The sequence below is a fragment of the Piliocolobus tephrosceles genome, chromosome 10 (genome assembly GCF_002776525.5).
Source record: "Piliocolobus tephrosceles isolate RC106 chromosome 10, ASM277652v3, whole genome shotgun sequence".
Classification (NCBI taxonomy): domain Eukaryota; kingdom Metazoa; phylum Chordata; class Mammalia; order Primates; family Cercopithecidae; genus Piliocolobus; species Piliocolobus tephrosceles.
This window is the reverse complement of record NC_045443.1, coordinates 97,668,031-97,693,698: the sequence shown is the minus strand read 5'-3', so window position 1 is coordinate 97,693,698 and position 25,668 is coordinate 97,668,031. Positions and strand designations below refer to the sequence as shown.

The 25,668-nt window shown below is 38.3% G+C and overlaps 1 protein-coding gene across 2 annotated transcripts in view; it reads left to right on the top strand.

Annotated features, from left to right (window-relative positions):
* The window catches only part of UHRF1BP1L (UHRF1 binding protein 1 like), a 111,084-nt gene that overhangs the window by 58,084 nt on the left and 27,332 nt on the right, over window positions 1-25,668 (top strand). For both annotated transcript variants that reach the window (XM_023184422.2, XM_023184505.2), the window contains 4 exons: window positions 1,964-2,047; window positions 3,734-3,916; window positions 5,256-5,374; window positions 15,782-15,923. In XM_023184422.2, coding sequence (XP_023040190.1) covers window positions 1,964-2,047; window positions 3,734-3,916; window positions 5,256-5,374; window positions 15,782-15,923 — 528 coding nt within the window. The remainder of the gene's footprint in view (window positions 1-1,963; window positions 2,048-3,733; window positions 3,917-5,255; window positions 5,375-15,781; window positions 15,924-25,668) is intronic.

Below are 25,668 nucleotides of genomic sequence, written 5' to 3'. Positions count from 1 at the left end.
ACACACACACACACACACACACACACACACACACACACACACACACAAGCACATTTATGTATTAACCAATAATGTAACTTAGCAGTCCTACAAACAGATTGACTTTTTATTCAATAAAGATATCTTGAGGATAAAAAAAAAAAAAAACAATAGAATTATCTGATTTTCTGCACCTCAGATCTGAATCAGGATCTATATCTATGAAAACTTTTGCCATGTGTTTTTAAGCTGAAAAAGTGATTATTGAGACCCTGGATACTTAGCAATAGAAGTTACCCTGCCTTCATTAGACAAGGTAGCCTAAAAGGTTCCAACATAAAAGGTTGGAGGGGCAAAGGTGAGGAAGATTTGGGGTTTGTGGAGGGATTTGTTATCTTTTCTTCTGACCACCATTGTGTCATTTGACTTGTAGTTGGCATCTTTTACTTTAGAGATTTGAAAGAAAAATCCAGAAAAGTTAGAACAAACCGAACTAAGAAAATGAGGTGGTCTAGATTAAGTAATAATAGTGAGAATGGAGAAAGTGTTTTCTAAGGCCTTACATTCCTCACTATTCCCTCATAGAATAAATTGAATGATTTTATTTAGGAGGAAAGCCTTTCCACCAAAATATCTCCTTAATAGTACAGGTCTGTAATCACTACTATTCTGAAATCCAAAAGGCCCTGAAATGTTATAAGTTTGTGAAAAACTCATTTGGTGGCAAAACCTGACTTACACCAATATGTTGTTTTTTTATTCTTTGCCTGCTTCTTATAAATATTTATGTTTTGCTGCAGAATTGCTGTTTTTATTAGTGCTGCTTCAGAACCTGCTGCGAGTGTTGCATGGTATATCCTGTATATACCATATCATATTAGTGTCGTGAAATTTGAATTATGAAACATTTGGCTTTCCAAAGGTTTTACACAAGGGATTGTAGACCTGTGCTGGAAATTCTACTAGTTGAGATAAATTGGATTTTACAAATTAATATAGGGAGTGTATACATAGCTATGTTTCAGTTTGTATTTTTCTTTCTTCTGATTGATTTGCCCATTTTGTTTTAAAATTTCATGTTTATGTTCACGTTACACCAATTTTTAATCTACTTTTAATCTTACTGTAGCCGTGTGACTTTGGACAACTTACCTAACCTAACAGACTTTTTAATTTCCTTTTCTTTCTCTTTTTTGTTGAGATGGGGTCTCACTCTGTTGCCAGGCTGGAGTGCAGTGGCTCAATCTCGACTCACTGCAACCTCTGCCTCCTGGGTTCAAGCGATTCTCCTGCCTCAGCCTCCCAAGTAGCTGGGACTACAGGGGCATGCCACCATGCCCTGCTAATTTTTGTATTTTTAGTAGAGATGGGGTTTCACTATGTTGGCCAGGCTGGTCTCAAACCTGTGATTCACCCGCCTTGGCCTCCCAAAGTGCTGGGATTACAGGCGTGAGCCACCACGCCTGGCCTTAATTTCCTTTTCAGTAAGAGGTAGGATGATATGGTATAGTGTTTAACATTTCCTGGGTTCAAATCCAAGCTTTGCACTTAACTAGCTGTATGTCCTTGGCCTCTTTGTGCCTCAGTTTCCTTATCTGGAAGATGGGGATAATAATGATTGTACCTATCAAATGGGGTTGTTATGAAAACCAAAGGAGTAAGTATACCTAAAGTATTTGAAACAATGCCTGACATAAGGGAAGGCCTTGTCAATATAAAAGTTCTGCTAGTATCATCTCTGAACTCTACCAGAGCAAGGATTTTGCTATTATATTCTTACCTTTTATCCTAGTGCCTTATGAATGAGGGGGGTTCAGTAAATACTCATTGGATTGAATTATATTTCCTAAAATCCTTAATGTGCTGTCATAAAAGAGAGACAGTTATTACTACTTGGACTCCAAGTACGCTAAAATTTTTTTGTGGTAAATTAAATCTTTCTGATAATTTACTTAATGTTTTTTTTTCCTCTCTTTTATCCCAGAGTCAAACAGACGTATTACTGGAGGGGCAATGCAACTGTCTTTTACACAGCTAACTATAGATTATTATCCTTATCATAAAGCAGGTGTGTATAACAGCTTCTTTAAAAGATATGTGTTGTTTTCAAATTATATAGGTCATTTATTTAGTTTAGTTTTATTTTGTTTTTATTTGTTAACAAGAAATGAGATGAAGAGATTGGTATTTTTCTCCTGGCAGTATTTTACTAAGAAAGTAGAATTGCCAGGGAATGTAGTCATACAGTGTATATTGAGATTTATGTAGATTTTTAGAAATCATAATTTTTAGAAATTGACAGTTTTCCAAATAACCAATTTAAAACTTAAAAAATCAGGATACAGAGGACATGTGTTTGTGCTATTTTATTAGTTGTGACAAAAACAAGTTATTAATGTTTTAAATTTTTAAATGATTTATATATTTAAAAATTAGAAAAGAGTATGACGCTAAGAATGAAAAGAGTATGAGTAAGTAAGAAGCTAAGAATAAGAGTACGTTTAGCTAAATTATAAGATTCCAGATTTCATAGGCTCTTAACAATCTAGTATTGGTAGATTCTGTCTCCCAAATAATGAAAAGAAAAAAAATCTGATTATTGTGACCAAATTAATTTGACCTTATACCCATTTTTGCCTTTTGTTAGTATTTAGCATTCACACAAGTGAGAGAAACCAAACTAGAGATCATAGAGTTTTCTAGGACATCTAAAAAATGGTTAAGTTTTTCTGTTCACACATTTCTGTTTACACGTTTTTTACCAATGTTTGTCATTTCTATGTTGGTACCTGATTAAATTTAAAGGTTTACGTTTTTTTTTTTTTCATTTTAAGTTTTCATTGCCAACATTCAATATAATAATTATCTTTTGAAGGATTTTGTCTTATATACTATCCTCTTGACTCATAAATTAACTTACAAATACATAAAATTTTTTTTTTTTTTTTTTTTGAGACGGACTCTCGCTCTGTCGCCCAGGCTGGAGTGCAGTGGCCAAAATTTTTAACTAGATATTTATTTTGAAGAGATGTAAAACATTTATAGAGTAGATTTTCTTTTTTTTTTTTTAATCCAAGGCCTCACGAGCACAGTGGTGTGATCACTGCTCACTACAGCCTCCACCTCCTGCCTCGGCCTTGCAAAGTGCTAGGATTACAGGTGTGAGCCACTGCACCTGGCCTGATTTTATTGTCTTAATCCTTTGATGTGCATTTTTCTTAATTGCTACAGAGAAACCTGATAATTCTGATTATATATTTTTCTTCCAAAAACATAACTATGGCTGAGTACATCTTGAGAAGTTTTATTGGTTTCTTAAATGTTCTAATCATTATCATCTTATCATTTTTGTGGTTTAGGTTTTTGTTAGTTAACTTTATAACAAATCTTTGATGAAAGAATTTTATTTCTTTGATAATACTTTCTGGGATTCAGTTTAATGGAGGTTTACCAGGTAATTGAGCATCCAGTGAAGAGTGATGAGTCCTATGGCTTTAAATTGAATCTTAGTGATTTTCTGCTAGGAATGGGTACTAGATAGAAACTCCTCCAGATCATTTGCTTTTGATATTCTTTCCCTCTGTTTCAAATGTTTTACTCATATTTCAGAATAACATGTAGGTGAAGGCTGTATATTTTTCAGGTATCAAAGTCTTTCTTGAATAAATGACTAAATCTCATTGGAAGCATTACTATAGTGTAATAGATGAATATTGTACATTTTTCAACGAAATACCTGTTATTCATTTTACAGGAGATAGTTGTAATCATTGGATGTATTTTAGTGATGCAACCAAAACAAAAAATGGATGGGCCAACGAGTTATTGCATGAATTTGAGTGCAACGTTGAAATGCTTAAACAGGCTGTGAAGGATCATAATGTAGGTTCACCTCCTAAATCCCCAACACATGCCTCTCCCCAGCACACACAAACAGGTATTTTACCTATAATAACATATGGCAGTCCCCTAATATTAAGGGTGTTTGTGCTCGTGTGTGTGTGTGTGTGTGAGAGAGAGATCATAATGTTTCCTGTAAACAAGTTTTATTTTTTTTGTTTTTCTTTTTAATGTAGAGATGGGGTCTTGCTATGTTGCATAGGATAGTCTCAAACTCCTGGCCTCAAGCGATCCTCCCACCTTGGCCCTTCCCAAAGTGCTGGGATTACAAGTATCAGCCACCATGCCCAGCCAAGTATTTTTTTTTTTTTTTCTTTGAGACAGGGTTCCACTCTGTCTCCCAGGCTGAAGTGCAGTGGTGCAATCTCGGCTCACTGCAACCTCCGCCTCCTGGGTTCAAGCGATTCTCCTGCCTCAGCCTCCCAAGTATCTGGGATTACAGGCACGTGCCACCATACCCTGCTAATTTTTGGATTTTTAGTAGAGCCAGGGTTTCACTGTGTTAGCCAGGGTGGTCTCAAACTCCTGACCTCAAGTAATCTACCCGCCTCAGCCTCCCAAAGTGCTGGGATTACAGGCATGAGCCACTGCCTGTCCTAAGCCAAGTATTTTTAATTAATGGCTAAACCCCTGCATCCTTCACTCAGACCAACATAGGCTTGTGGACCTAAGCACTTTTAAAATTAATAAAACCAATAATAGTCACACAAAGTAGAATTTTTCTAGAAGATTTCTCTTTTTTTTTTTTTAGTCAACACATAATTGTACGTATTTATGAGGTACAGTGTGAAACTACTACTTTTTTTTTTTTTTTTTTGCTGGCCCAGTAAGGATTGGAGTGTGATATTTTGATACATGTATACAAATGTGTAACACTAAAAGCACAGTAATTAGCATATTTATCACCTCAGACATTATTTCTTTATGTTGGGAACATTCAAAATCTGCTCTGACTAGCTATTTGAAAAAATAAATTAGTATTAATCATAGTCACCCTATAAATGCTAGAATTTACTTCTCCTATCTAGCTGTACCTTTGTATTCACTAATCACCCGTTGTCTTTCCCTGCCCTCCCCTCCCCCATACCCTCTCCTTTCTCCTTCTATGTAAATACCTCCTTTTTAACAAGAATCCCATTCCAAAGTTTTTGTAGAAGAGTAACTTAAATGTGACATGTGTGATTCTTCTTAAAAGAATAATAATCGCAATAACTTAAATCCTGTATTACTTTGTAATTTATAAAGTATGTCCACAAATATTATCTTGTTTGAGAAGTTAGTATTCACATGAATTTCTAGTACCTGCCTTAATAATAAAAGAGTGACTTTTAAAAATAATTTTGCAACAAATTGAATGGTGTTTTTGTTTCCAACAGAGAAGGACTACCCTCTGAAAGGGACATGCAGAACACCTTCAGTATTATCTCAGCAATCAAAAGCTAAGCTAATGTCTAGTTCTGTTGTGGTTAGACTTGCAGATTTCAATATATACCAGGTATGTTTTCTTTTCCAGTTAAATCTTCTCATAAACACTTTAGTATCTCATCTTAGCAACTCAAATAAACTTTAAATAAATGCTATCATTTTATTTAAAACATCTTTACAAAGTTTATGAAACGGCCATATTAGATGGCATAGAAAATATCAGTTTATTAATTTTTGATCATATGGTTACTCAGAATTAGCCAAAGTAACTATAGGCACAGCCCTTAAGTTTGCCTAAATGCTTCCAACACAAAACAGCATGTTATACAAAAACACATGGATGCATAGACCAATGAAACAGATTAGAGAACCTAGAAATAAAGCTGCATACCTACAAGCATCTGATCTTCGACAGAGTTGACAATAACAAGCAGTGGGGAAATGATTTCCTATTTGATAATGTTGCTGGGATAACTGGCTGGCCATACGCAGCAGACTGAAATTAGACCCTGTCCTTTCACCACGCACAAAAATTAACTCAAGATGAAATGAAAGACTTAAATGTAAAGCCCAGCACTACAGAAATCCTAGAAGACAACTGAGTTAATAGAATTCTAGACATTGGCCTTGACCAAGATCTCATGAGGAAGACTTCAAAAGTAATTGCAACAAAAACAAAAACAGACAAGTGAGAGCTCATTAAAGAGTTTCTATACAGCAAAATAAACTGTCAACAGAGTCGACAGACATCCTACAGAATGGGAGAAAATATTCACTAATTATTCATCTGACAAAGGTCTAATATCCAGAACCTATAAGGAAATTGAATCAACAAGCAAAAACCAAACACCATTAAAAAGTGGGCAAAGGACATGAACACACACTTCTGAAAAGAAGACATATGTGCAGCCAACAAGCCTATGAGACAATGCTCAACATCACTAATCAACTGAGAAATGCAAATCAAAACCACAGTGAGATACCATCTCACATCACTCAGAATGACTTTTTAATAACAAAAAAAGTCACAAAAAATAGATGTTGGTGAGGTTGTGGAGAAAAGGGAATGGCTATTCACTGTTGGTGGGAAGGTAAAATAGTTCAGCTATTGTGGCAAGCAGTTTTGAGTTTTCTCAAAGAATTTAAAAAAGAACTACCAATTGACCCAGCAATCACATTACTGGGTATATACCCAGAGGAATATAAATTTTTCTACCAAAGATATGTGCAGTTGTATGTTCATGGCAGCACTATTCACAATAGCAAAGACGTAGAATCAACCTAGATACCCATCCTCAGTGCAGTGGATAAAGAAACTGTGGTACATATACACCACAGAATACTATGCAGCCATGAAAAGAATGCAGTCATGTTCTTTGTAGCAACATGGATGCAGCTGGAGGCCATTATCCCAAGTGAATGAATGCAGGAAAAGAAAACCAAATATTGCATATCCTCACTTTTAAGTGGGAGCTACACATTGAGTGCACATGGACACAAAGAGGGAAACAGTAGACATGGGGTCTTGAGGGTGGAGGGTCGGGGGAGGGTGAGGATTGAAAAACTACTTAATGGGTACTATGCTGACTACTTGGGTTGTGAAATTATGTATACACCAAACCCCAGTGACACACAGTTTATCCATATAACAAACCTGCACATGTACTCCAAGAACCTAAAGCAAAAATTGGAATAACAAAAACAAAGGCTGCAGACACCAACTACAACTTTGGGAGTTTCCAAAAACTACCCTCTGGTTCAATAATTCACTAGAAAGACTCACAGAACCACTGAAATATATTAAAGTCACATCCATTGTAGTCACATTATACAAATTAGAACCAGCCATAGGAAGAGAAGTGTAAGGCAGAGTCTTTTTTTCTCCTCTGTATTAGTCCATTTCATGCTTCTGATAAAGACATACCCAAGACTGGGCAATTTACAAAAGAAAGAGGTTTACTGGACATACAGTTCCACATGGCTGGGGAAGCCTCACAATCATGGTAGAAGACAAGGAGGAGCACGTCACATCTTATATGGATGGCAGCAGGCAAAGATAGAGCTTGTGCAGGGAAACTCCCATTTTTAAAACCATCAGATCTTGTAAGACTCATTCATTACCACAAGAACAGCACAGGAAAGACCTATCCCCATAATTCAATCACCTCCCACCTGCTTCCTCTTATAACATGTTGCAATAGTGGGAGTTACAATTCAAGGTGAAATTTGAGTGGGGACACAGCCAAACCATATCATTCCGCCCTGGCCCCTCCCAAATCTTATGTCCTCACATTTCTAAACCAATCATGCATTCTTAACTGTACCCCAAAGTTTTAACTCATTTCACCATTAACTCAGAAGTCCACAGTCCAGTGTCCTATCTGAGACAAGACAAGTCCCTTCTGCCTATGAGCCTATAAAATCAAAGCAATTTAGTTACTTCCTAGATACAATGGGGGTACAAGGCATTGGGTAAATACAGCCATTCCAAATGAGAGAAGTTGGCCAAAGCAAAGGGGCTACAGGACCCATGCAAGTCCAAAATCCAGCAGGACAGTCAAATCTGACTCCATGTCTCACATGCATGTCATGCTGATTTTAAGAGGTGGGTTCTATGGTCTTGGACAGTTCTGCCCCTGTGGCTTTGCAGGGTACAGCCTTCCTCTTGGCTGCTCTCACGGGCTGGTATTGAGTGTCTGTTGGCACCTTTTCCAGGCAGGCTGTCAGTTGATCTACCCTTCTGGGGTCAGGAGGATGATGGCCCTCTTCTCACAGCTCCACTAAGTGGTAGGTACCCCAGTAGGGACTTGGGCCTTGATCCCACATTTCCCTTCCACACTGCCCTAGCAGAGGTTCTCCATGAGGGCCCCACCCTTGTAGCACACTTCTGCCTGGGCATCCAGGCATTTCCATACATCCACCAAAATCTAGGTGGAGGTTCCCAAACCCCAATTCTTGACTTCTGTGCACCAGCAGGCTCAGCACCATGTGGAAGCTGCCAAGGCTTGGGACTTGCACCCTCTGAAGCTACGGCCCAAGCTCTGTTTTGGCCCCTTTCAGCCATGGCTGGAGCAACTGGGATGCAGAGCACCAAATCCCTAGGCTGCACACAGCACAGGAAGCCTGGGCCTGGCCCACGAAACCACTTTTTCCTTCTAGGCCTCTGGGTCTGTAATGGGAGGCGCTGCCATGAAGACCTCTGACATGCCCTGGAGACATTTTCCCCATTGTCTTGGGGTTGACATTAGGTTCTTCTTATGCAAATTTTTGTAGCTGGCTTGAATTCTTCCTCAGAAAATGGGGTTTTCTTTTCTATACCATTTGTCAAGCTGCAAATTTTTTGAACTTTTATACTCTCCTTCCCTTATAAAACTAAATGCCTTTAAGAGCACCCCACTCACCCTTGAATGCATTGCTGCTTAGAAATTTCTTCCACCAGATATCCTAAATCATCTCTCTCAAGTTCAGAGTTCCACAAATCTCTAGGGCAGGGGCAAAATGCTGCCAGTCTCTTTGCTAAAACATAACAAGAGTCACCTTTCTTCCAGTTCCGAACAAGTTCCTCATCTCCATCTGAGACCACCTCAGCCTGGACCTTACTGTTCATATCACTTTCAGCATTTTTGTCAAAGCCATTCAACAAGTCTCTAGGAAGTTCCAAACTTTCCCTTATTTTCCTGTCATCTTCTGACCCCTCCAAACTGTTCCAACCTCTGCCTGTTACCCAGTTCCAAAGTCGCTTCCACATTCAGGTATCTTTTCAGCAGTGCCTCACTCTACTAGTACCAATTTACTGTATTAGTCCGTTTTCACACTGCTGATAAAGACATACCCAAGACTGGGCAATTTATACAGGAAAAAAGTTTAATAGACTTATAGTTCCACATGGCTGGGGAAGTCTCACAACCATGGTGACAGAAAGCAAGGAGGAGCAAGTCATGTCTTATGTGGATGGCGGCAGGCAAAGAGAGAGCTTGTGCAGGGAAACTCCCATTTTTAAAACCATCAGATCTTGTGAGACTCATTCACTATCACAAGAACAGTGCAGGAAAGACTCGCCCCCATAATTGAGTCACCTCCCACCAGGTTCCTCACACAACATGTGGGAACTGTGGGAGTTACAATCATGAGATTTGGGTGGGGACACAGCCAAACCATATCACCTCCACAGTACACTGATGTAATAATAACAAGACAGAGTCTTGGAGCACTTGAAATGTGAAACTTTTCCTCAGGACTTGTTAGCTTTCTAAGAATGTGGAACCCTATGCATAGATGTGTAAATATGTGGATGGATGGATATTTAACAGTATGCATGAAGTATTGCTCATGAGGTTTTATTCAATCTCTACATGAATTAGTAATCAGATTACCCAAAGCTCCCACCCTGTAAATGCAACTAGGCTATCAAGTATGGCCAGCTCCACCCTGCATTGTTTTATTATAAACTATGAGCTGTGGTGTCAGGGACTGTGTTAGGCTGTTCTTGTGTTGTTATAAAGAAGTACCTGAGACTGGATAATTTATAAAGAAAATAAGTTTAATTGACTTATGGTTCTGCAGGCTGTGTTGGAAGCATGATGTGGGCATCTGCTCAGCTTCTGGGGAGGAGGCCTCAGGGAACTTTTACACGTGGTGGAAGGTAAAGCAGGAGCAGGCACGTCACATGTCAAGAGCAGAAGCAAGACAGAGAGAGAGTGGCACAGGGAGGTGCCACATATTTTTAATCAACTAGACTTCATGCCAACTCACTATTGTGAGCACATCACCACGCCATGAGGTATCTGCCCCCATGACTCAAACACCTCCCACCAGGCTTTACCTCTAATACTGGGGATTATAATTGAACGTGAGATTTAGAGGGGACAATATCCAAACTATCAGGGGCCCACCATAAGTAGGAAATTCCAATTCCTAGTTGCTTCCCAGGAACAGGATCAGAGGGATACCAATTTCGTTATTACACAATAGTCTCTGTGGAAGGATCTAAAATGCCTTTTTTGCTTTACAGAACTACAGTATACTGTATATACTGTGTTGGCTATACTGTGAATATAATTCTATAGCTGAGAACTCTGTCCTATTTATACTAACAATCTTACTCAGCTTATAATCACCTAACATGGTCTAATTGAGATGTTTGAGACCAACACGATAAGAATATATGACCTGTTCTTAAAAAATAAAAGATTTCTAGATTTGTTTTATCATTTATAAATTGTTCTGGTTTATTTTGATAAGTCTATGGCTTTGAGACTTAGTTTTATGTGAAAAGATTTTATTTAACTCAATTATTCCCCTCTGGGATTTGACAATATCTGAAGATAGTTTTGTTTGTCACAACTGGACATGCTGCTGACCTCTAGTGAGTAAAGACCAGTGATGCTGCCAAATATCCTACAATGTGCTGATCAGTTCCCCACAATGAAGAATTATCTAACTTAAAATGTCAGAAGTGCCAATGTTTAGAAACTCTGATTTAACAGTTATTTTCTCATTGTGCAGTTGCTATTTTCTTTACGTTTGATATACAATCATGTGTTGCTTAACATCATAAACTGTGCTTAGATGGTATGTAGCCTACTTACACTCCTAGGCTATATAGTATATCCTATTCCTCCTAGGCTGTAGTCCCCTGTATATCATGTTACTGTATTGAATACTGTAGCAGTTGTAACACAATGGTATTTGTATATTTAAACCTTACCAAACATAGAAAATATACAGTAAAGGCCAGGTGCGGTGCCTCACTCCTGTAATCCGAGCACTTTGGGAGGCCTAGGCGGGCGAATCATGAGGTCAAGAGATTGAGACCATCCTGGCTAATACGGTGGTGAAACCCCGTCTCTACTAAAAATACAAAAAATTAGCCAGGCGTGGTGGTGGGCGCCTGTAGTCTCAGCTACTCGGGAGGCTGAGGCAAGAGAATGGCGTGAATCTGGGAGGTGGAGCTTGCAGTGAGCCGAGATCGCGCCGCTGCACTCCAGCCTGGGTGACAATGGGAGACTCTATCTCAAAAAAAAGAAAAGATAATAAACAGTAAAAATGCAGTATAAAAGCTCTGTTATAATCTTATGGGATCCGCATCTTATAAGTGGCCTGTCATTGGCAGAAATGTCATTATATGGTGCATGACCATATACTTCAGCTTTTTAAAAGACTGTAAATTTTAGGATTTAAATAAATTTATGTGGAAATGAGAAAGAGGAATCACTTGTAATCCCACATGGTTGCAAGTGAAATATGGTAAGAAACCCCACATATGTGTATACACAACCACGCTAAACACAAAACAAAATAAAAGTAAGTAGAAGAACATAAGATAGTATGTTTGTCCCAATTTGAATAGGTTTTTAACTACTAAAGGAAAAAAGAAGCTGTTGTTAAAGTAAGTTGACACTTTGAATTGAAAAGAATTTGTTTCCATATATGCAGAGAAAAGCTTTTTAATTAGATACTATAAGGAACTGACTTGAATTTGTAAAGACTATACAAATTAAAATGATTGATTAATCAATTTGGGCATGTTGGCTCATGCCTGTAATCCTAGCCATTTGGGAGGCCAAAGTGGGCAGATCACCTGAAATCAGGAGTTGGAGACCAGCCTGGCCAACATAGCAAAACCCCCTCTCTAGTAAAAATACAAAAATTAGCTGGGAGTGATGGTGCACGCCTGTAGTCCCAGCTACTCAGGAGGCTGAGGCACGAGAATCGCTTCAATCCAGGAGGCAGAAGTTGCAGTGGGCTGAGATTGTGTCACTGCACTCCAGCCTGGATGACAGAGTGAGACTCTATCTCAAAAAAAAAAAAAGATTGGTTAAGCAGTTTATATAAGTAAACCATTGAAAAATTATTCTACTTCATGTGAGACGTATATACATCTATTGAATGATGAATGGAAAAAAGAACATACAGCCCTGGGTCTACTAAATTAATACAAATAAATGAAACTGATAAAACTTTATTGGTTGAACTTTGTGAATATTAATATATAAATTTTTGATGTAATTAGCTGGTTTTGGGGGGTGAAAAAAATGTAACCAGAACCTTAAAACTAATAGTTTTTTTTTTTTAAAAATTCAACTTTTATTGTAAACTCAGGGTACACGTGCAGGTTTGTTATATTTTTATATTGCATGATGCTGAAGTTCAGGGTGTGATTGATCCCATCATCCATGTGGTCAGCATAGTACCCAACAGGTAGGTTTTCAGCCCTTATTCCCCTCCTCCCTTCCTCCTTTTGGGGTCCTACTGTCTGTTGTTTCCTTTTTTGTCTGCATGTGTACCCAACATTTAGCTCTCACTTATAAGTCAGAACATGCATTACTGCAGCCTCACCAGCATCTGTATTTTGACTTTTTAATAATAGCCATTCTGACTGATGTATCTGAGATGGTATCTCACTGTGGTTTTGATTTACATTTGTCTGATGATTAGTGATGATTGGTGTGTTGAGCATTGTTTCATATGCCTGTTTTTGGTTGTACATACGTCTTTTCAGAAGTGTGTGTTCATGTCCTTTGCCCACTTTTTAATGGTGTTTGGTTTTTGCTTGTTGACTTTTGTTCAAGATCCTTATAGATTCTGGATATTAGACCTTTGTCAGATGAATAATTTCTGAATATTTTCTCCCATTCTGTAGGATGTCTGTTGACTCTGTTGATAGTTTATTTTGCTGTATAGAAGCTCTCTAATGAGGTCTCACTTGACTATTTTTGTTTTTGTTGTGATTGCTATTGAGGTCTTAGCCATAAATTCTTTCCTAAAGCCTGTGTCCAGAATGGTGTTTCCTAACTTTTCTTCTAGGACTTTTATGGTTTGACCTCTTATATTTAAATATTTGACCCATCTTGAGGTAATTTTTGTATATAGTAGAAGGTGTAGGGGTCCAGTTTCATTCTTCTAAATATGAGTAGCCAGTCATCCCAGCACCATTCATTGAATAGGGTGTCCTTTCCCCATTGCTTATTATTGTCCAATTTATCAAAGATCAGATAGTTATAGGTGTGCAGTTTTATTTCTGGGTTCTCTGTTCTGTTCCATTGATCTGTGTCTCTGTTTTTGTATCAGTACCATGCCATTTTGGTTCCTTATAGTATAGTTAATGTAATGTCTCCAGGTTTGTTCTTTTTTCTTAGAGTTGCTTTGGCTATTCAGGCTCTTTTTTGGGTTCCATATGAATTTTTAAATATTTTAAATTTTTTTCTAATTTTGTGCAAAATGATGTTTGTAGTTTGATAGGAATGACATTGAATCTGTAGATTGTTTTCAGCAGTATGGTCTTTTTGTTTTTTGTTTTTTTTTGAAACAGAGTCTTCTTCTGTTGCCTAGGCTGGAATACAGTGGTGCGATCTCAGCTTACTACAACCTCCGTCTCCCGAGTTTAAGCGATTTTTATGCCTCAGCCTCCCGAGTAGCTGGCATTACAGGCGTGTGCCACCATGCCCAGCTGATTTTGGTATTTTGGGTAGAGATGGGGTTTCGCCATGTTGGCAAGGCTGGTCTGGAACTCCTGGCCTCAAGTAATCTGCCAGCCTCAGCCTCTTACAGTGCTGGGATTACAGGTGTGAGCCATCATGCCTGGCCAGTTCTTGTAGAGATCTTTTACCTTTTGATTAGATGTATTCCTAGGATTTTTGTTGTTGTTGTTGTTTGGCTTTCAGCTTGAATGTTATTGGTATGTGTAAATACTGCTGATTGTTTACATTGATTTTGTGTCCTGAAGCTTTATTGAAGTTGCTTATCAGTCCTGGGAGTCTTTTCATGGAGTTTAGCATTTTCTAGGTATAGAATCATATTGTCAGCAAAGACGGATAATTTGACTTCTCTTTGTATTTGGATGCGTTTTCTTTCTTTCTCTTGCCTGATTGCTCTAGCTAGAACTTCCAGTACTATTTTGAATAGGGGTGGTGAGAGGGGGCATCCTTGTCTTGTTCCATTCCTTAAGGGAAATGCTTTCAGCTTTTGCCCCTTCAGAATGATGTTAGCTGTGAGCTTGTCATAGATTACTCTTACTGTTTTGAGATATGTTTCTTTGATTCTTGGTTTGTTGAGGGTTTGTATTGTGAAGGGACGTTGGATTTTATCAAAAGCATTTTCTTTGCCTGTTGAGATAATCGTATGGTTTTTGTTTTTAGTTTTGTTTGTGGTGAATCACATTTATTGATTTGTGTACATAGTCTTTTTGGAAAATGAATTTGAGCGATCAAACTATTTGACAGAAGTGTTTATAGCTATTATTTTTAAATTAATTTTTTATTGTGGTAAGGTATAACTGAATTTACAATAATAATTTTATACACACACACACACACATTTAGGTATTCGCCATTGAAAGTAATGGCAAAACTGCAATTACTTTTGCACCAACCTAATGATATTGGCCAGGTGCAGTGGCTTACTCCTGTAATCCCAGCACTTTGGGAGGCTAAGGTGGGTGGATTGCTTGAGGTCAGGAGTTTGAGACCAGCCTGGCCAACATGGCGAAACCCCATCTTTACCAAAAAAAAAAAAAAAAATCTATGTCTATATCTATATATTTTATAATAATTGGCGTTAAGTACATTCATGTTATGTAACCAGTACCATTATTCATCTCCAGAATTTTTATTATCTCTAGCTGAAACTGTATATTACTCTATTATTTTTCATGGTAATGGAGAAATTATGGTAAAGAATTATTATTATTATTATTATTTTTTGAGACAGAGTCTCGCTTTGTCGCCCAGGTTGGAGTGCAGTGACAGGATCTCAGCTCACTGCAAGCTCCGCCTCCCAGGTTTTTTTTTTTTTTTGAGGCGGAGTCTCGCTCTGTCGCCCGGACTGGAGTGCAGTGGCCGGATCTCAGCTCACTGCAAGCTCTGCCTCCCGGGTTTATGCCATTCTCCTGCCTCAGCCTCCGGAGCAGCTGGGACTACAGGCGCCCGCCACCTCGCCCGGCTAGTTTTTTGTGTTTTTTTAGTAGACACTGGATTTCACCATGTAGGCCAGGATGGTCTCGATCTGCTGACCTCGTGATCCGCCCATCTCGGCCTCCCAAAGTGCTGGGATTACAGGCTTGAGCCACCGTGCCCGGCCAAGAATTATTTTAAACAGCGTACAGGGAAGCATTCTGGATTTGAGGACTTGAATCTATGTCCTGACTGCCATTTATTTATCTATATTATCTGATAGAATATCATTATCATTATTTTTCTATCTGTTGTTTTAGGGCTCACAATAATAAGTTTATAAGGAATATTGTACAATGTTGATTTTGTGATTGATAAGGATCCAAAAAGATTATAGAGTTTTCTGAATAGTTGATGGGTGTTTAAAAATAATTCCATGTGAAGTTAAATATATAATAAAGTTTACACTGGAAATTAACCGTTAGCAAAGTTTTGTAAGTAGTTTTAAAAGTACTGTCTGGGTTGCATAAATTATTTGGAAAGGTTTTTATTCAGTGTGATTTCAGTAAACTTATTTATCTTTTCAGGTCTCTACAGCAGAACAATGTCGTTCTTCCCCCAAAAGCATGATTTGCTGCAATAAAAAATCCCTATATCTTCCACAAGAAATGTCAGCTGTCTATATAGAATTCACAGAATATTACTATCCAGATGGAAAGGATTTTCCAAGTAAGAGAGTTTTTTATTATTATTTGTCCATTATTTGAGAAGGTGTTTTTTTCTTTTTAATATTTTTGACTTTTATAAATATGAAAAAAATAAATAAAACTGTATTGTTCCTTATTTATTATATTATTCCTTTTTTGAGAGCATCTCACTATGTTGCCCAGGCTGGTCTCAAACTCCTGGGCTCAAGCCATACTCCTGCCTTGACCTCCCAAAGTGTTGGGATTGCGGGTGTGAGCCACTATGCCCAGCCCCTGTTGTTCTTTATTCTTATTGTGTATAGTACATAAGTCTAGTCTTAACAGTTTTAGATGTTGTTATTGTTTGTTCATGTATCCTTTTCCCTCCCTAGCTTGTAGAATCCTTGATGGCAGGAATCATGAGGTTTTTTCATTTGTGTTTTTTTTCCTCCCGATACAGAGTCTTGCTCTGTCGCTCAGGCTGGAGTACAGTGGCATGATCTTGGCTCACTGCAGTCTTGGCCTCCCGGGTTCAAGCAGTTCTCGTGCCTCAGCCTCCTGAGTAGCTGGGATTACAGACATGCAGCTCCAGGCCCAGCTAATTTTTTCTGTGTTTTTACTAGAGACAGAGTTTCACCATGTTGGCCAGGCTGGTCTTGAACTCCTGACCTCAAGTGATCTGTCCACCTTGGACTCCCAAAGTGCTGGAATTACAGGCATGAGCCACCATGTCCAGCACATCTGGTATTTATGATTCATTTTATTCCAGATATTCAACTTACTTTGTGCTTAATAGCTATTTGTTAAATTAAAGAATCAGTGAAAGTTAGGTTATTTGTAGAATAAAGTCATTTGTAAAACTCCATTTATATTTCAGCTATATAACTTCATTTATATATTATTGAAAAAGTAACTGAAGTTGTCCTTTTAGCTGTAGAGATTTTTTTTTTTTTTTTTTTTTTGACTGTTTTAAAATGCCCACATGTATACTTTGGGCAACTTTTGGCATTTACAGTTTTCAGAAATATTGAATTACATGATTTTTTATTTTTAGAAGCTTCTTTGGCTTTCTAACATTAAAATGATTGTACATTTGTATTCTTTGAATATTAAAACTCTCTGCTATTGTCTCAGTTCATCTAGGAATTCTTTTTTTTTTTTTTTTTTGGAGACAGCTTCTTGCTCTGTTGCCCAGGCTGGAGTGCAGTGGCATGATCTCGGGTCACTGGAACCTCTGCGCTCCCGGGCCCAGATGATCCTTGTGCCTCAGGCTTCCAAGTAGCTGGGACTACACGTGCGTGCCAACACTCCCAGCTAATTTTTGTGTTTTTGGTAGAGATAGGGTTTTGTCATGTTGGCCAGGCTGGTCTCTAACTCCTGGCCTCAAGTGGTCTGCCCACCTCAGCCTCCCAAAGTGCTGGGATTACAGATGTGAGCCGCTGCACCTGGCCCATCTCGGAATTCTTAAATTAAATATTGCCCTCTTTTATGTGCTACCTTTTTCATCGTGTTAGGTGAAAATCATAGTTGAAAGTATTTAGATGAAATAGGTTTTGTTAACAGAGGCATAACAAGTTTTATGTCCTTTCTTTAAAAGTAGAACTCCCAAAATACTTAGACCTACTTGCCCATTTGTTTAATATTGATTTATTTATATATATGTAATATATAAAATATATTTATATATTATTTATGTAATATATAAATTTTTATATATATATATATTTTTCTGAGACAGATTCTTGCTCTGTTGCCCGTGCTGGAGTGCAGTGGTGCGATCTCAGCTCACTGCAACCTCAACCTACCGGGTTCAAGCAATTCTCCTGCCTCAGCCTCCTCAGTAGCTGGGACTACAGGCATGCACTACCACATCCGGCTGATTTTTGTAATTTTTTTTTTTTTTTTAGTAGAGGTGAGATTTCTTTTCTCCTTGTTGGCCAAGCTGGTCTTGAGCTCTAGACCTCAAGTGATCTGACCTCCTTGGCTTCCAAAAGTACTGGGATTATAGGCATGAGCCACTGCACCCACCCTATTAATGTATGTTTTTAGTTTCAAAAGGAACTTCTGATCCTCATACCATAGATTTTACCTTTGTTGCTAAATTAAAAGATGGCATCCTGGGAATTACAAAGATATCTATCTATTTTATTGCTTTATTCCTAGTTTGGGTGAAAATTCTGGCATCAGCCAGGTGTAGTGGCTCATGCCTGTAATCCCAGCACTTTGGAAGGCTGAGGCAGGTGGATCACCTGAGGTCAGGAGTTCAAGATCAGCCTGACCAACGTGGTGAAACCCTGTCTACTAAAAATGCCAAATTAGCCGGGTATGGTGGCACATGCCTGTATTCCCAGCTACTTGGGAGGCTGAAGCAGGAAAATCGCTTGAACCAGGGAGGTGGAGGATGCGGTGAGCTGGGATCACGCCATTATACTCCAGGCTGGGCAACAAAAGCGAAACTCCGTCTCAAATAAATAAATAAATAAATAAATTTTAAAAAATTAAAAAACTTTCTGGCATCTAATCCTATCTTCATGTTTCAAGAATCTTTTGTGGGTTTTTGTTTATCTATGTGTATTTCTTATTTGTTTCTCTCAGCTGCCTTCCTAAGCAGATGAGAAAACTCTGATAGGTGAAGGAAGACATCTGCTCAACATCTTATAGAGAATAAAATGGCACAGTTGAAACTCAGGCATTGTCTTGTAAATCTAAATTCATTGTTTTTTCCCCACTGTATTATACTGCTCCCCTTTGCCCCTGTATTCACCATGGCCATTGTTATTGCATAATCATAGTATTCCAGCCATGCCCCCATAATTGTTTTTCTTAAATAAAATATGTCATTGAACAAGTAATTTTTAAAAATTTTATTCTATGTTTATTTAAAACTTTTTTTTATTTCCATAGGTTATTGGGGAACAGATGGTGTTTTGTTACATGAATAAGTTGTTTAGTGGTGATTTGTAAGATTTTGCTGCACCCATCACTGGAGCAGTATATCCTGTTTGTAGTCTTTTATCCCTCACCCCCTTCCCACCCTTTCCCCCAAGTCCTCAAAGTCCATTGTATCATTCTTATGCTTTTGCTTCCTCATAGCTTAGCTTCCAGTTATGGGAAGAACATATGATGTTTGGTTTTTCATTCCTGAGTTACTCATTCCTGAGTAACTACTAAAAGTAGTTACTATTACTACTTAGGATAATAGTCTCCAGTCTCATCCAGGTTGCTGCAAATGCCATTAATTCATTCCTTTGTATGGCTGAGTAGTATTCTGTTATACACACACACACACACACACACACACACACACACAGCCATTAATTTATTCCTTTGTATGGCTGAGTAGTATTCTGTTATACACACACACACACACACACACACAATGCCATTAATTCATTCCTTTGTATGGCTGAGTAGTATTCTGTTACACACACACACACACACACACAATGCCATTAATTCATTCCTTTGTATGGCTGAGTAGTATTCTGTTATACACACACACACGCACGCACACACAAACACACACACACCACAGTTTCTTTATCCACTCATTGATTGCTGGGCATTTGGGTTGGTTCCATGTTTTGTAATTGTGAATTTTGCTGCTATAAACATGTGTGCAAGTATCTTTTTCATACAATGACTTCTTTTCCTCTGGGCAGATACCCAGTAGTGGGATTGCTGGATCAAATGGTAGTCTTACTTTTAGTGCCTTTTTTTTTTTTTTTGAGATGGAGTCTTACTCTGTCACCCAGGCTGGAGTGCAGCGGCGTGATCTGGGCTCACTGCAACCTCTACTTCCCGGGTTCAAGCAATTCTCCCTCAGCCTCCTGAGTAGCGCCACTGCACCCAGCTAATTTTTGTATTTTTAGAGATGGGATTTCACCGTCTTGGCCAGGCTGGTTTTGAACTCCTGACCTTGTGATCCTCCTGCCTTGGCCTCCTAAAGTGCTGGGATGACAGGCATGAGCCACCGCGCTCTGCCTACTTTTAGCTCTTTAAGGAATCTCCACACTGTTTTCCATAGTGGTTGTACTAGTTTATATTCCCACCAGCAGTGTAGAAGTATTCTCTGTTCACCGCATAGTAGATGTTCAGTGCCAACATCCACTATTTTTTGATTATGGCTTTTCTTGCAGTGAGAATGGTGGTATCACATCGTGGTTTTGATTTGAATTTCCCTGATCATTAGTGATGTTGAGCTTTTTTTTTTTCTGTTTGTTGGCCACTTATATATGTTCTTTTGAGAACTATATACTCATTGTCTCAGCCATCAATCCCTTTTTGGTGGGATTGTTTGTTTTTTTCTTGTTGATTTGAGTTCATTGTAGCTTCTGGTTATTAGTCCTTTGTCAGATGTATACAGATCATGAAGAGTTTTTCCCACTTTGTGGGTTGTCTGTTTACTCTGCTAACTGTTCCTTTTGCTGTGCAAAGCTCTTTAATTAAGTCTCAGCAATTTATCTTTGTTTCTTATTACATTTCCTTTTAGGTTCTTGGTCATGAAATCCTTGTGTAAGCCAAAGTGTGTAAGAGTGTTTCCAATGTTGTCTTCTAGGATTTTTATAGTTTCAGGGCTTAGATTTAAGTCCTTAATCCATCTTGAGTTGATTTTTGTATAAAGTGAGAGATGAGGATCCAGTTTCATTCTCCCACATATGGCTAGCCAATTATCCCAGCACCATTTGTTGAAAAGTGTGACCTTTCCCCACTTTATGTTTTTATTTGCCTTGTTGAAGAACAGTTAGCTGTAAGTATTTGGGTTTACTTCTGGATTCTCTATTCTGTTCCATTGTTCTATGTGCCTATTTTTATACCAGTACCATGCTGTTCTGGTGACTATGGCCTTATAGTATAGTTTGAAATCAGGTAATATGATGCCTCCAGTTTTGTTCTTTTTGCTTAGTCTTGCTTTGGCCATGTGGGCTCTTTTTTGGCCCCATATGAATTTTTGAATTCTGGCTGAAGAATGATGGTGGTATTTGGATGGAAATTGCATTGAATTTGTAGATTGCTTTTGGCAGTATGGCCATTTTCCCAATATTGATTCCACTCATCCATGAGCATGGGATGTGTTTCCATGTGTTTGTGTCATCTATGATTTCTTTCAGCAGTGTTTTGCAGTTTTCCTTGTAGAGGTCTTTCACCTCCTTGGTTAGGTGTATTCCTAACTATTTTTTTTATTTTATTATTATTATTTTTTTCGCTATTGTAAAGGGGTCGAGTTCTTGATTTGATTCTCAGCTTAATCATTGTTGGTGTATGGAAGAGCTACTGATTTGTGTACATTAATTTTGTATCTGGAAACTTTGCTGAATTCTTTTATCAGTTCTAGGAACTTTCTGGAGGAGTGTTTAGTAGGGTTTTTTAGGTAAATAATCATATCATCAGCAAAGAGTGACAGTTTGACTTCCTCTTTACCTATTTGGATGCCCTTTATTTCCTTGTCTTGTCTGATTGGTCTGCCCAGGACTTCTAGTACTGTGTTGAAGAGGAGTGGTGAGAGTTGGCATCCTTGTCTTGTTTCAGTTCTCAGAGGGAATGCTTTCAACTTTTCCCCATTTAGTATTACATTGGCTGTGCGTTTGTCAGAGATGGCTTTTATTATATTGAGATATGTCCCATGTATGCTGTTTTTACTGAGAGTTTTAATCATAAAGCGTTGCTGGATTTTGTTGAATGATTTTTCTACATCTATAGAAATGATCATGTGATTTTTGTTAATACTGTTTATTTGGTGTATCACATTTATTGACTTGCATATGTTAAACCGTCTCTGGTATGCATCCCTGATATGAAACCCACTTGATCATGGTGGATTATCTTTTTGATATGTTGTTGGATTCGGTAAGCTAGTATTTTGTTAAGGATTTTAGCATCAATGTTCATCAAGCATATTGGTCTGCTTTCTTTTTTGGTTATGCCCTTTTCTGGTTTTGGTATTAGGGCAATACTGGCTTCATAGAATGATTTAGGGAGGGTTCCCTCTTTCTCCATCTTTGTGGAATAGTGTCAATAGGATTGGTACCAATTCTTTGAATGTCTGGTAGAATTCTGCTGTGAATCCATCTGGTCCTGGACTTTTTTTTGTTGGTAATTTTTAAATTATTTCAGTTTGGCTGCTTGTTATTGGTCTGTTCAGACTATCTAATTCTCCCTGCTATAAGCTAGGAGGGTTGTATTTTTCCAGGAATTCTTCCATCTCTTCTAGATTTTCTAGTACGTGCACGTAAAGGTGTTCATAGTTGCGTTGAATGACCTTTTGTATTTCTGTGGTGTCAGTTGTAATATGTCCCATTTTGTTTCTTACTGAGCTTATTTGGATTTTCTCTCTTCTTGGTTAATCTTGCCAGTGGTCTATCAATTTTATTTATCTTTTCAAAGAACCAGCTTTTTGTTTAATTTGTCTTTTGTATTGTTTTTGTTTGTTTCAATTTCATTTAGTTCTGCTCTGATCTTGGTCATTGCCTTTCTTCTGCTGGGTTTGGGTTTGGTTTGTTCTTGTTTCTCTAGTTCCTTAAGGTGTGACCTTAGATTATCTGTTTGTGCTGTTTCAGACTTTTTAATGTAGGCATTTAGAACTATAAACTTTCCTCTCAGCACCACCTTTGCTGTGTCCCAAAGGTTTTGATAGGTTGTGTCACTGTTGTTCAATTCGAAGAATTTTTTAATTTCCATCTTGATTTCATTTTTGACCCAGTGATCATTCAGGAGCAGGTTAGTTAATTTCCAGGTATTTGCATGGTTTTGAAGGTTCCTTTGAAGTAGATTTCCACTTTTATTCCATTGTGATCTGAGAGAGTGCTTGATATAATTTCAGCTTTCTTAAATTTATTGAGGCTCTTTTTGTGGCCTATCTTATGGCCTGTCTCTTGGCGAAAGTCTGTTGAATAGAATGTATATTCTGCAGTTGTTGGATGGAATGTTCTGTAAATATCTGTTAAGTCCATTTGTTCCAGAGTATAGTTTTGTTTCGTTTTGTTTTGTTTTTGAGATAGAGTCTTGCTTTGTTGCCCAGGCTGGAGTGCAGTGGCGTGATCTCGGCTCACTGCAAACTCTGCCTCCCAAGTTCACACCATTCTCCTGCCTCAGCCTCCAGAGTAGCTGGGACTACAGACACCCGCCACCATGCCTGGCTAATTTTTTGTGTTTTTTTTTAAGTAGAGATGGGGTTTCACTGTGTTAGTCAGGATGGTCTCAATTTCCTGACCTCATGATCTGCCTGCCTCAGCCTGCCCAAAGTGCTAGGATTACAGGCATGAGCCACCATGCCCGGTCCGAGTATAGTTGAAATCCATTGTTTCTTTGTTGACTTTCTGTCTTGATGACCTATCTAGTGCTGTCAGTTGAGTATTGAAATCCCCCACTATTATTGTGTTGCCGTCTATCTCATTTCTTAGGCCTATTAGTAATTGTTTTGTAAATTTGGGAACTCCAGTGTTAGGTGCATATATGTTAGGATTGTGATAGTGTCCTGTTGGACAAGGCCTTTTATCATTGTATAATGTCCCTCTTTGTCTTTTTTAACTGCTGTTGCTTTAAGGTTTGTCTGTTATAAGAATAGCTACTCCTGCTTGCTTTTGATGTCCGTTTGCATGAAATGTCTTTTTCCACCCCTTTGCCTTAAGTTTGTGTGAGTCCTTATTTGTTAGGTGAGTCTCTTGAAGGCAGCAGATGGTTGGTGACTGTTGGGGGAACCTGCCCCCAAAATTTCAATGTATGTTCTTACTATTTTCCCTAAGTGTTGGCCAATCTGAGAAATAAAGAGAAAGAGTACAAAGAGAGGAATTTTACAGCTGAACTGCCGGGGTGACATCACATAGCAGTAGGACCGTGATGCCCACCTGAGCCGCAAAACTAGCAGGTTTTTATTAAGGACTTCAAAAGGGGAGGTCACAAAGATCACATGCTTCAAAGGGCAAAAAGGAGAACAAAGATCACATGCTTCTGAGGCCAATAAAGATCACAAGGCGAAGAGCAAAGCAAAGATCACAAGGCAAAGGTCAAAATAAAAAACTCCTGATAAGGATCTGTGTTCAGCTGTGCACACATTGTCTTGATAAACATCTTAAACAACAGAAAATAGGGTTCAAGAGCAGAGAACTGATCTGACTTCAAATTTACCAGGGAGCAGTTTTTTCCCCACCCTAATAAGCCTGAGGGTACTGCAGGAGACCAGGGCGTATTTCAGTCCTTGCCTCAACTATGTAAGACAGACACTCCCAGGGCAGCCGTTTATAGACCTTACCCCAGGAATGCAATTCCTTTCCCAGGGTCTTAATTATTAATATTCCTTGCTAGGAAAAGAATTTAGCGATACCTTCCCTACTTGCACGTCCGTTTATAGGCTCTCTGCAAGAAGAAAAATATGGCTGTATTCTGCCCGACCCCGCAGGCAGTCAGACCTTGTGGTTGTCTTCCTTTGTTCCTTGAAAATCATTGTTATTCTGGTTTTTTTCAAGGTGCACTGATTTCGTATTGTTCAAACACACGTTTTACAATCAATTTGTACAGTTAATGCATTCATCACAGTGGACCTGAGGTGACATATATCCTCAGCTTACTATGAAGATAACAGGATTAAGAGATTAAAGAAAGACAGGCTATAAGAGTGTTATTAGGGAAGTGATAAATGTCCATGAAATCTTCACAATTTATGTTCCTCTGCCATGGCTCCAGCTGGTCCCTCTGTTCGGGGTCCCTGACTTCTCACAACAGGTGAATTCTTATCTGTTCTGCAGTTCTGTATCTTTTAAGTGGAACATTTAGGCCATTTACATTCAGTGTTAGTATTTGAGACATGAGGTACCATTCCATTCATCATGCTGTTTGTTGCCTGTATACCTTTTTTTTAAAATTGTATTTTTGTTTTATAGATCCTCTGAGATTTATGCTTTAAAGAGGTTCTGTTGTGTTTCCAGGATTTGTTTCAAGATTTGGAGCTCCTTTTAGCAGTTCTTAGTTCTTGTAGTGGTGGCTTGGTAGTGGCGAATTCTCTCAGCATTTGTTTGTCTGAAAAACACTGTATTTTTACTTCATATGTGAAGCTTAGTTTCACTAGATACAAAATTCTTGACTGATACTTGTTTTGTTTGAGGAAGCTGAAGATAGGGCCAGAATCACATTCCAGCTTCTAGATTTTCTGCTGAGAAATCTGCTGTTAATCTGATAGATTTTCCTTTATAGGTTACCTGGTGCTTCCGTCCCACAGCTCTTAAGATTCTTTCCTTCGTCTTAACTTTAGATAACCTGATGACAGTGAGTCTAGGCAATCATCTTTTGTGATGAATTTCCCAGGTGTTCTTTGTGCTTCTTGTATTTGGATGTCTAAGTCTGTAGCAAGGTCACGGAAGTTTTCCTCAATTATTCCCCCAAATATGTTTTCCAAACTTTTAGATTTCTCTTCCTCTTTAGGAACACCAATTATTCTTAGGTTTGGTCATTTAACATAATCCCAGACATCTTGGAAACGTTGTTCATATTTTCTTATTCTTTTTTTCTTTGTCTTTGTTGGACTGGGTTAATTCAAAGACCTTGTCTTTGAGCTCTGAATTTCTTTCTTCTACTTATTCATTTCTATTGCTGAGACTTTCTAGAGCATTTTGCATTTCTATGAGTGTGTCTGTTTATTCCTGAAGTTTTGATTGATTTTTATTTATGCTATCTATTTCCTTGAATATTTCTCCTTTCACTTCTTGTATCATTTTTTGGATTTCCTTACACTGGGCTTCTCCTTTCTCTGGTGCCTCCCTGATTAGCCTAGAATTATTTCTCAGGTAAATCAGGGA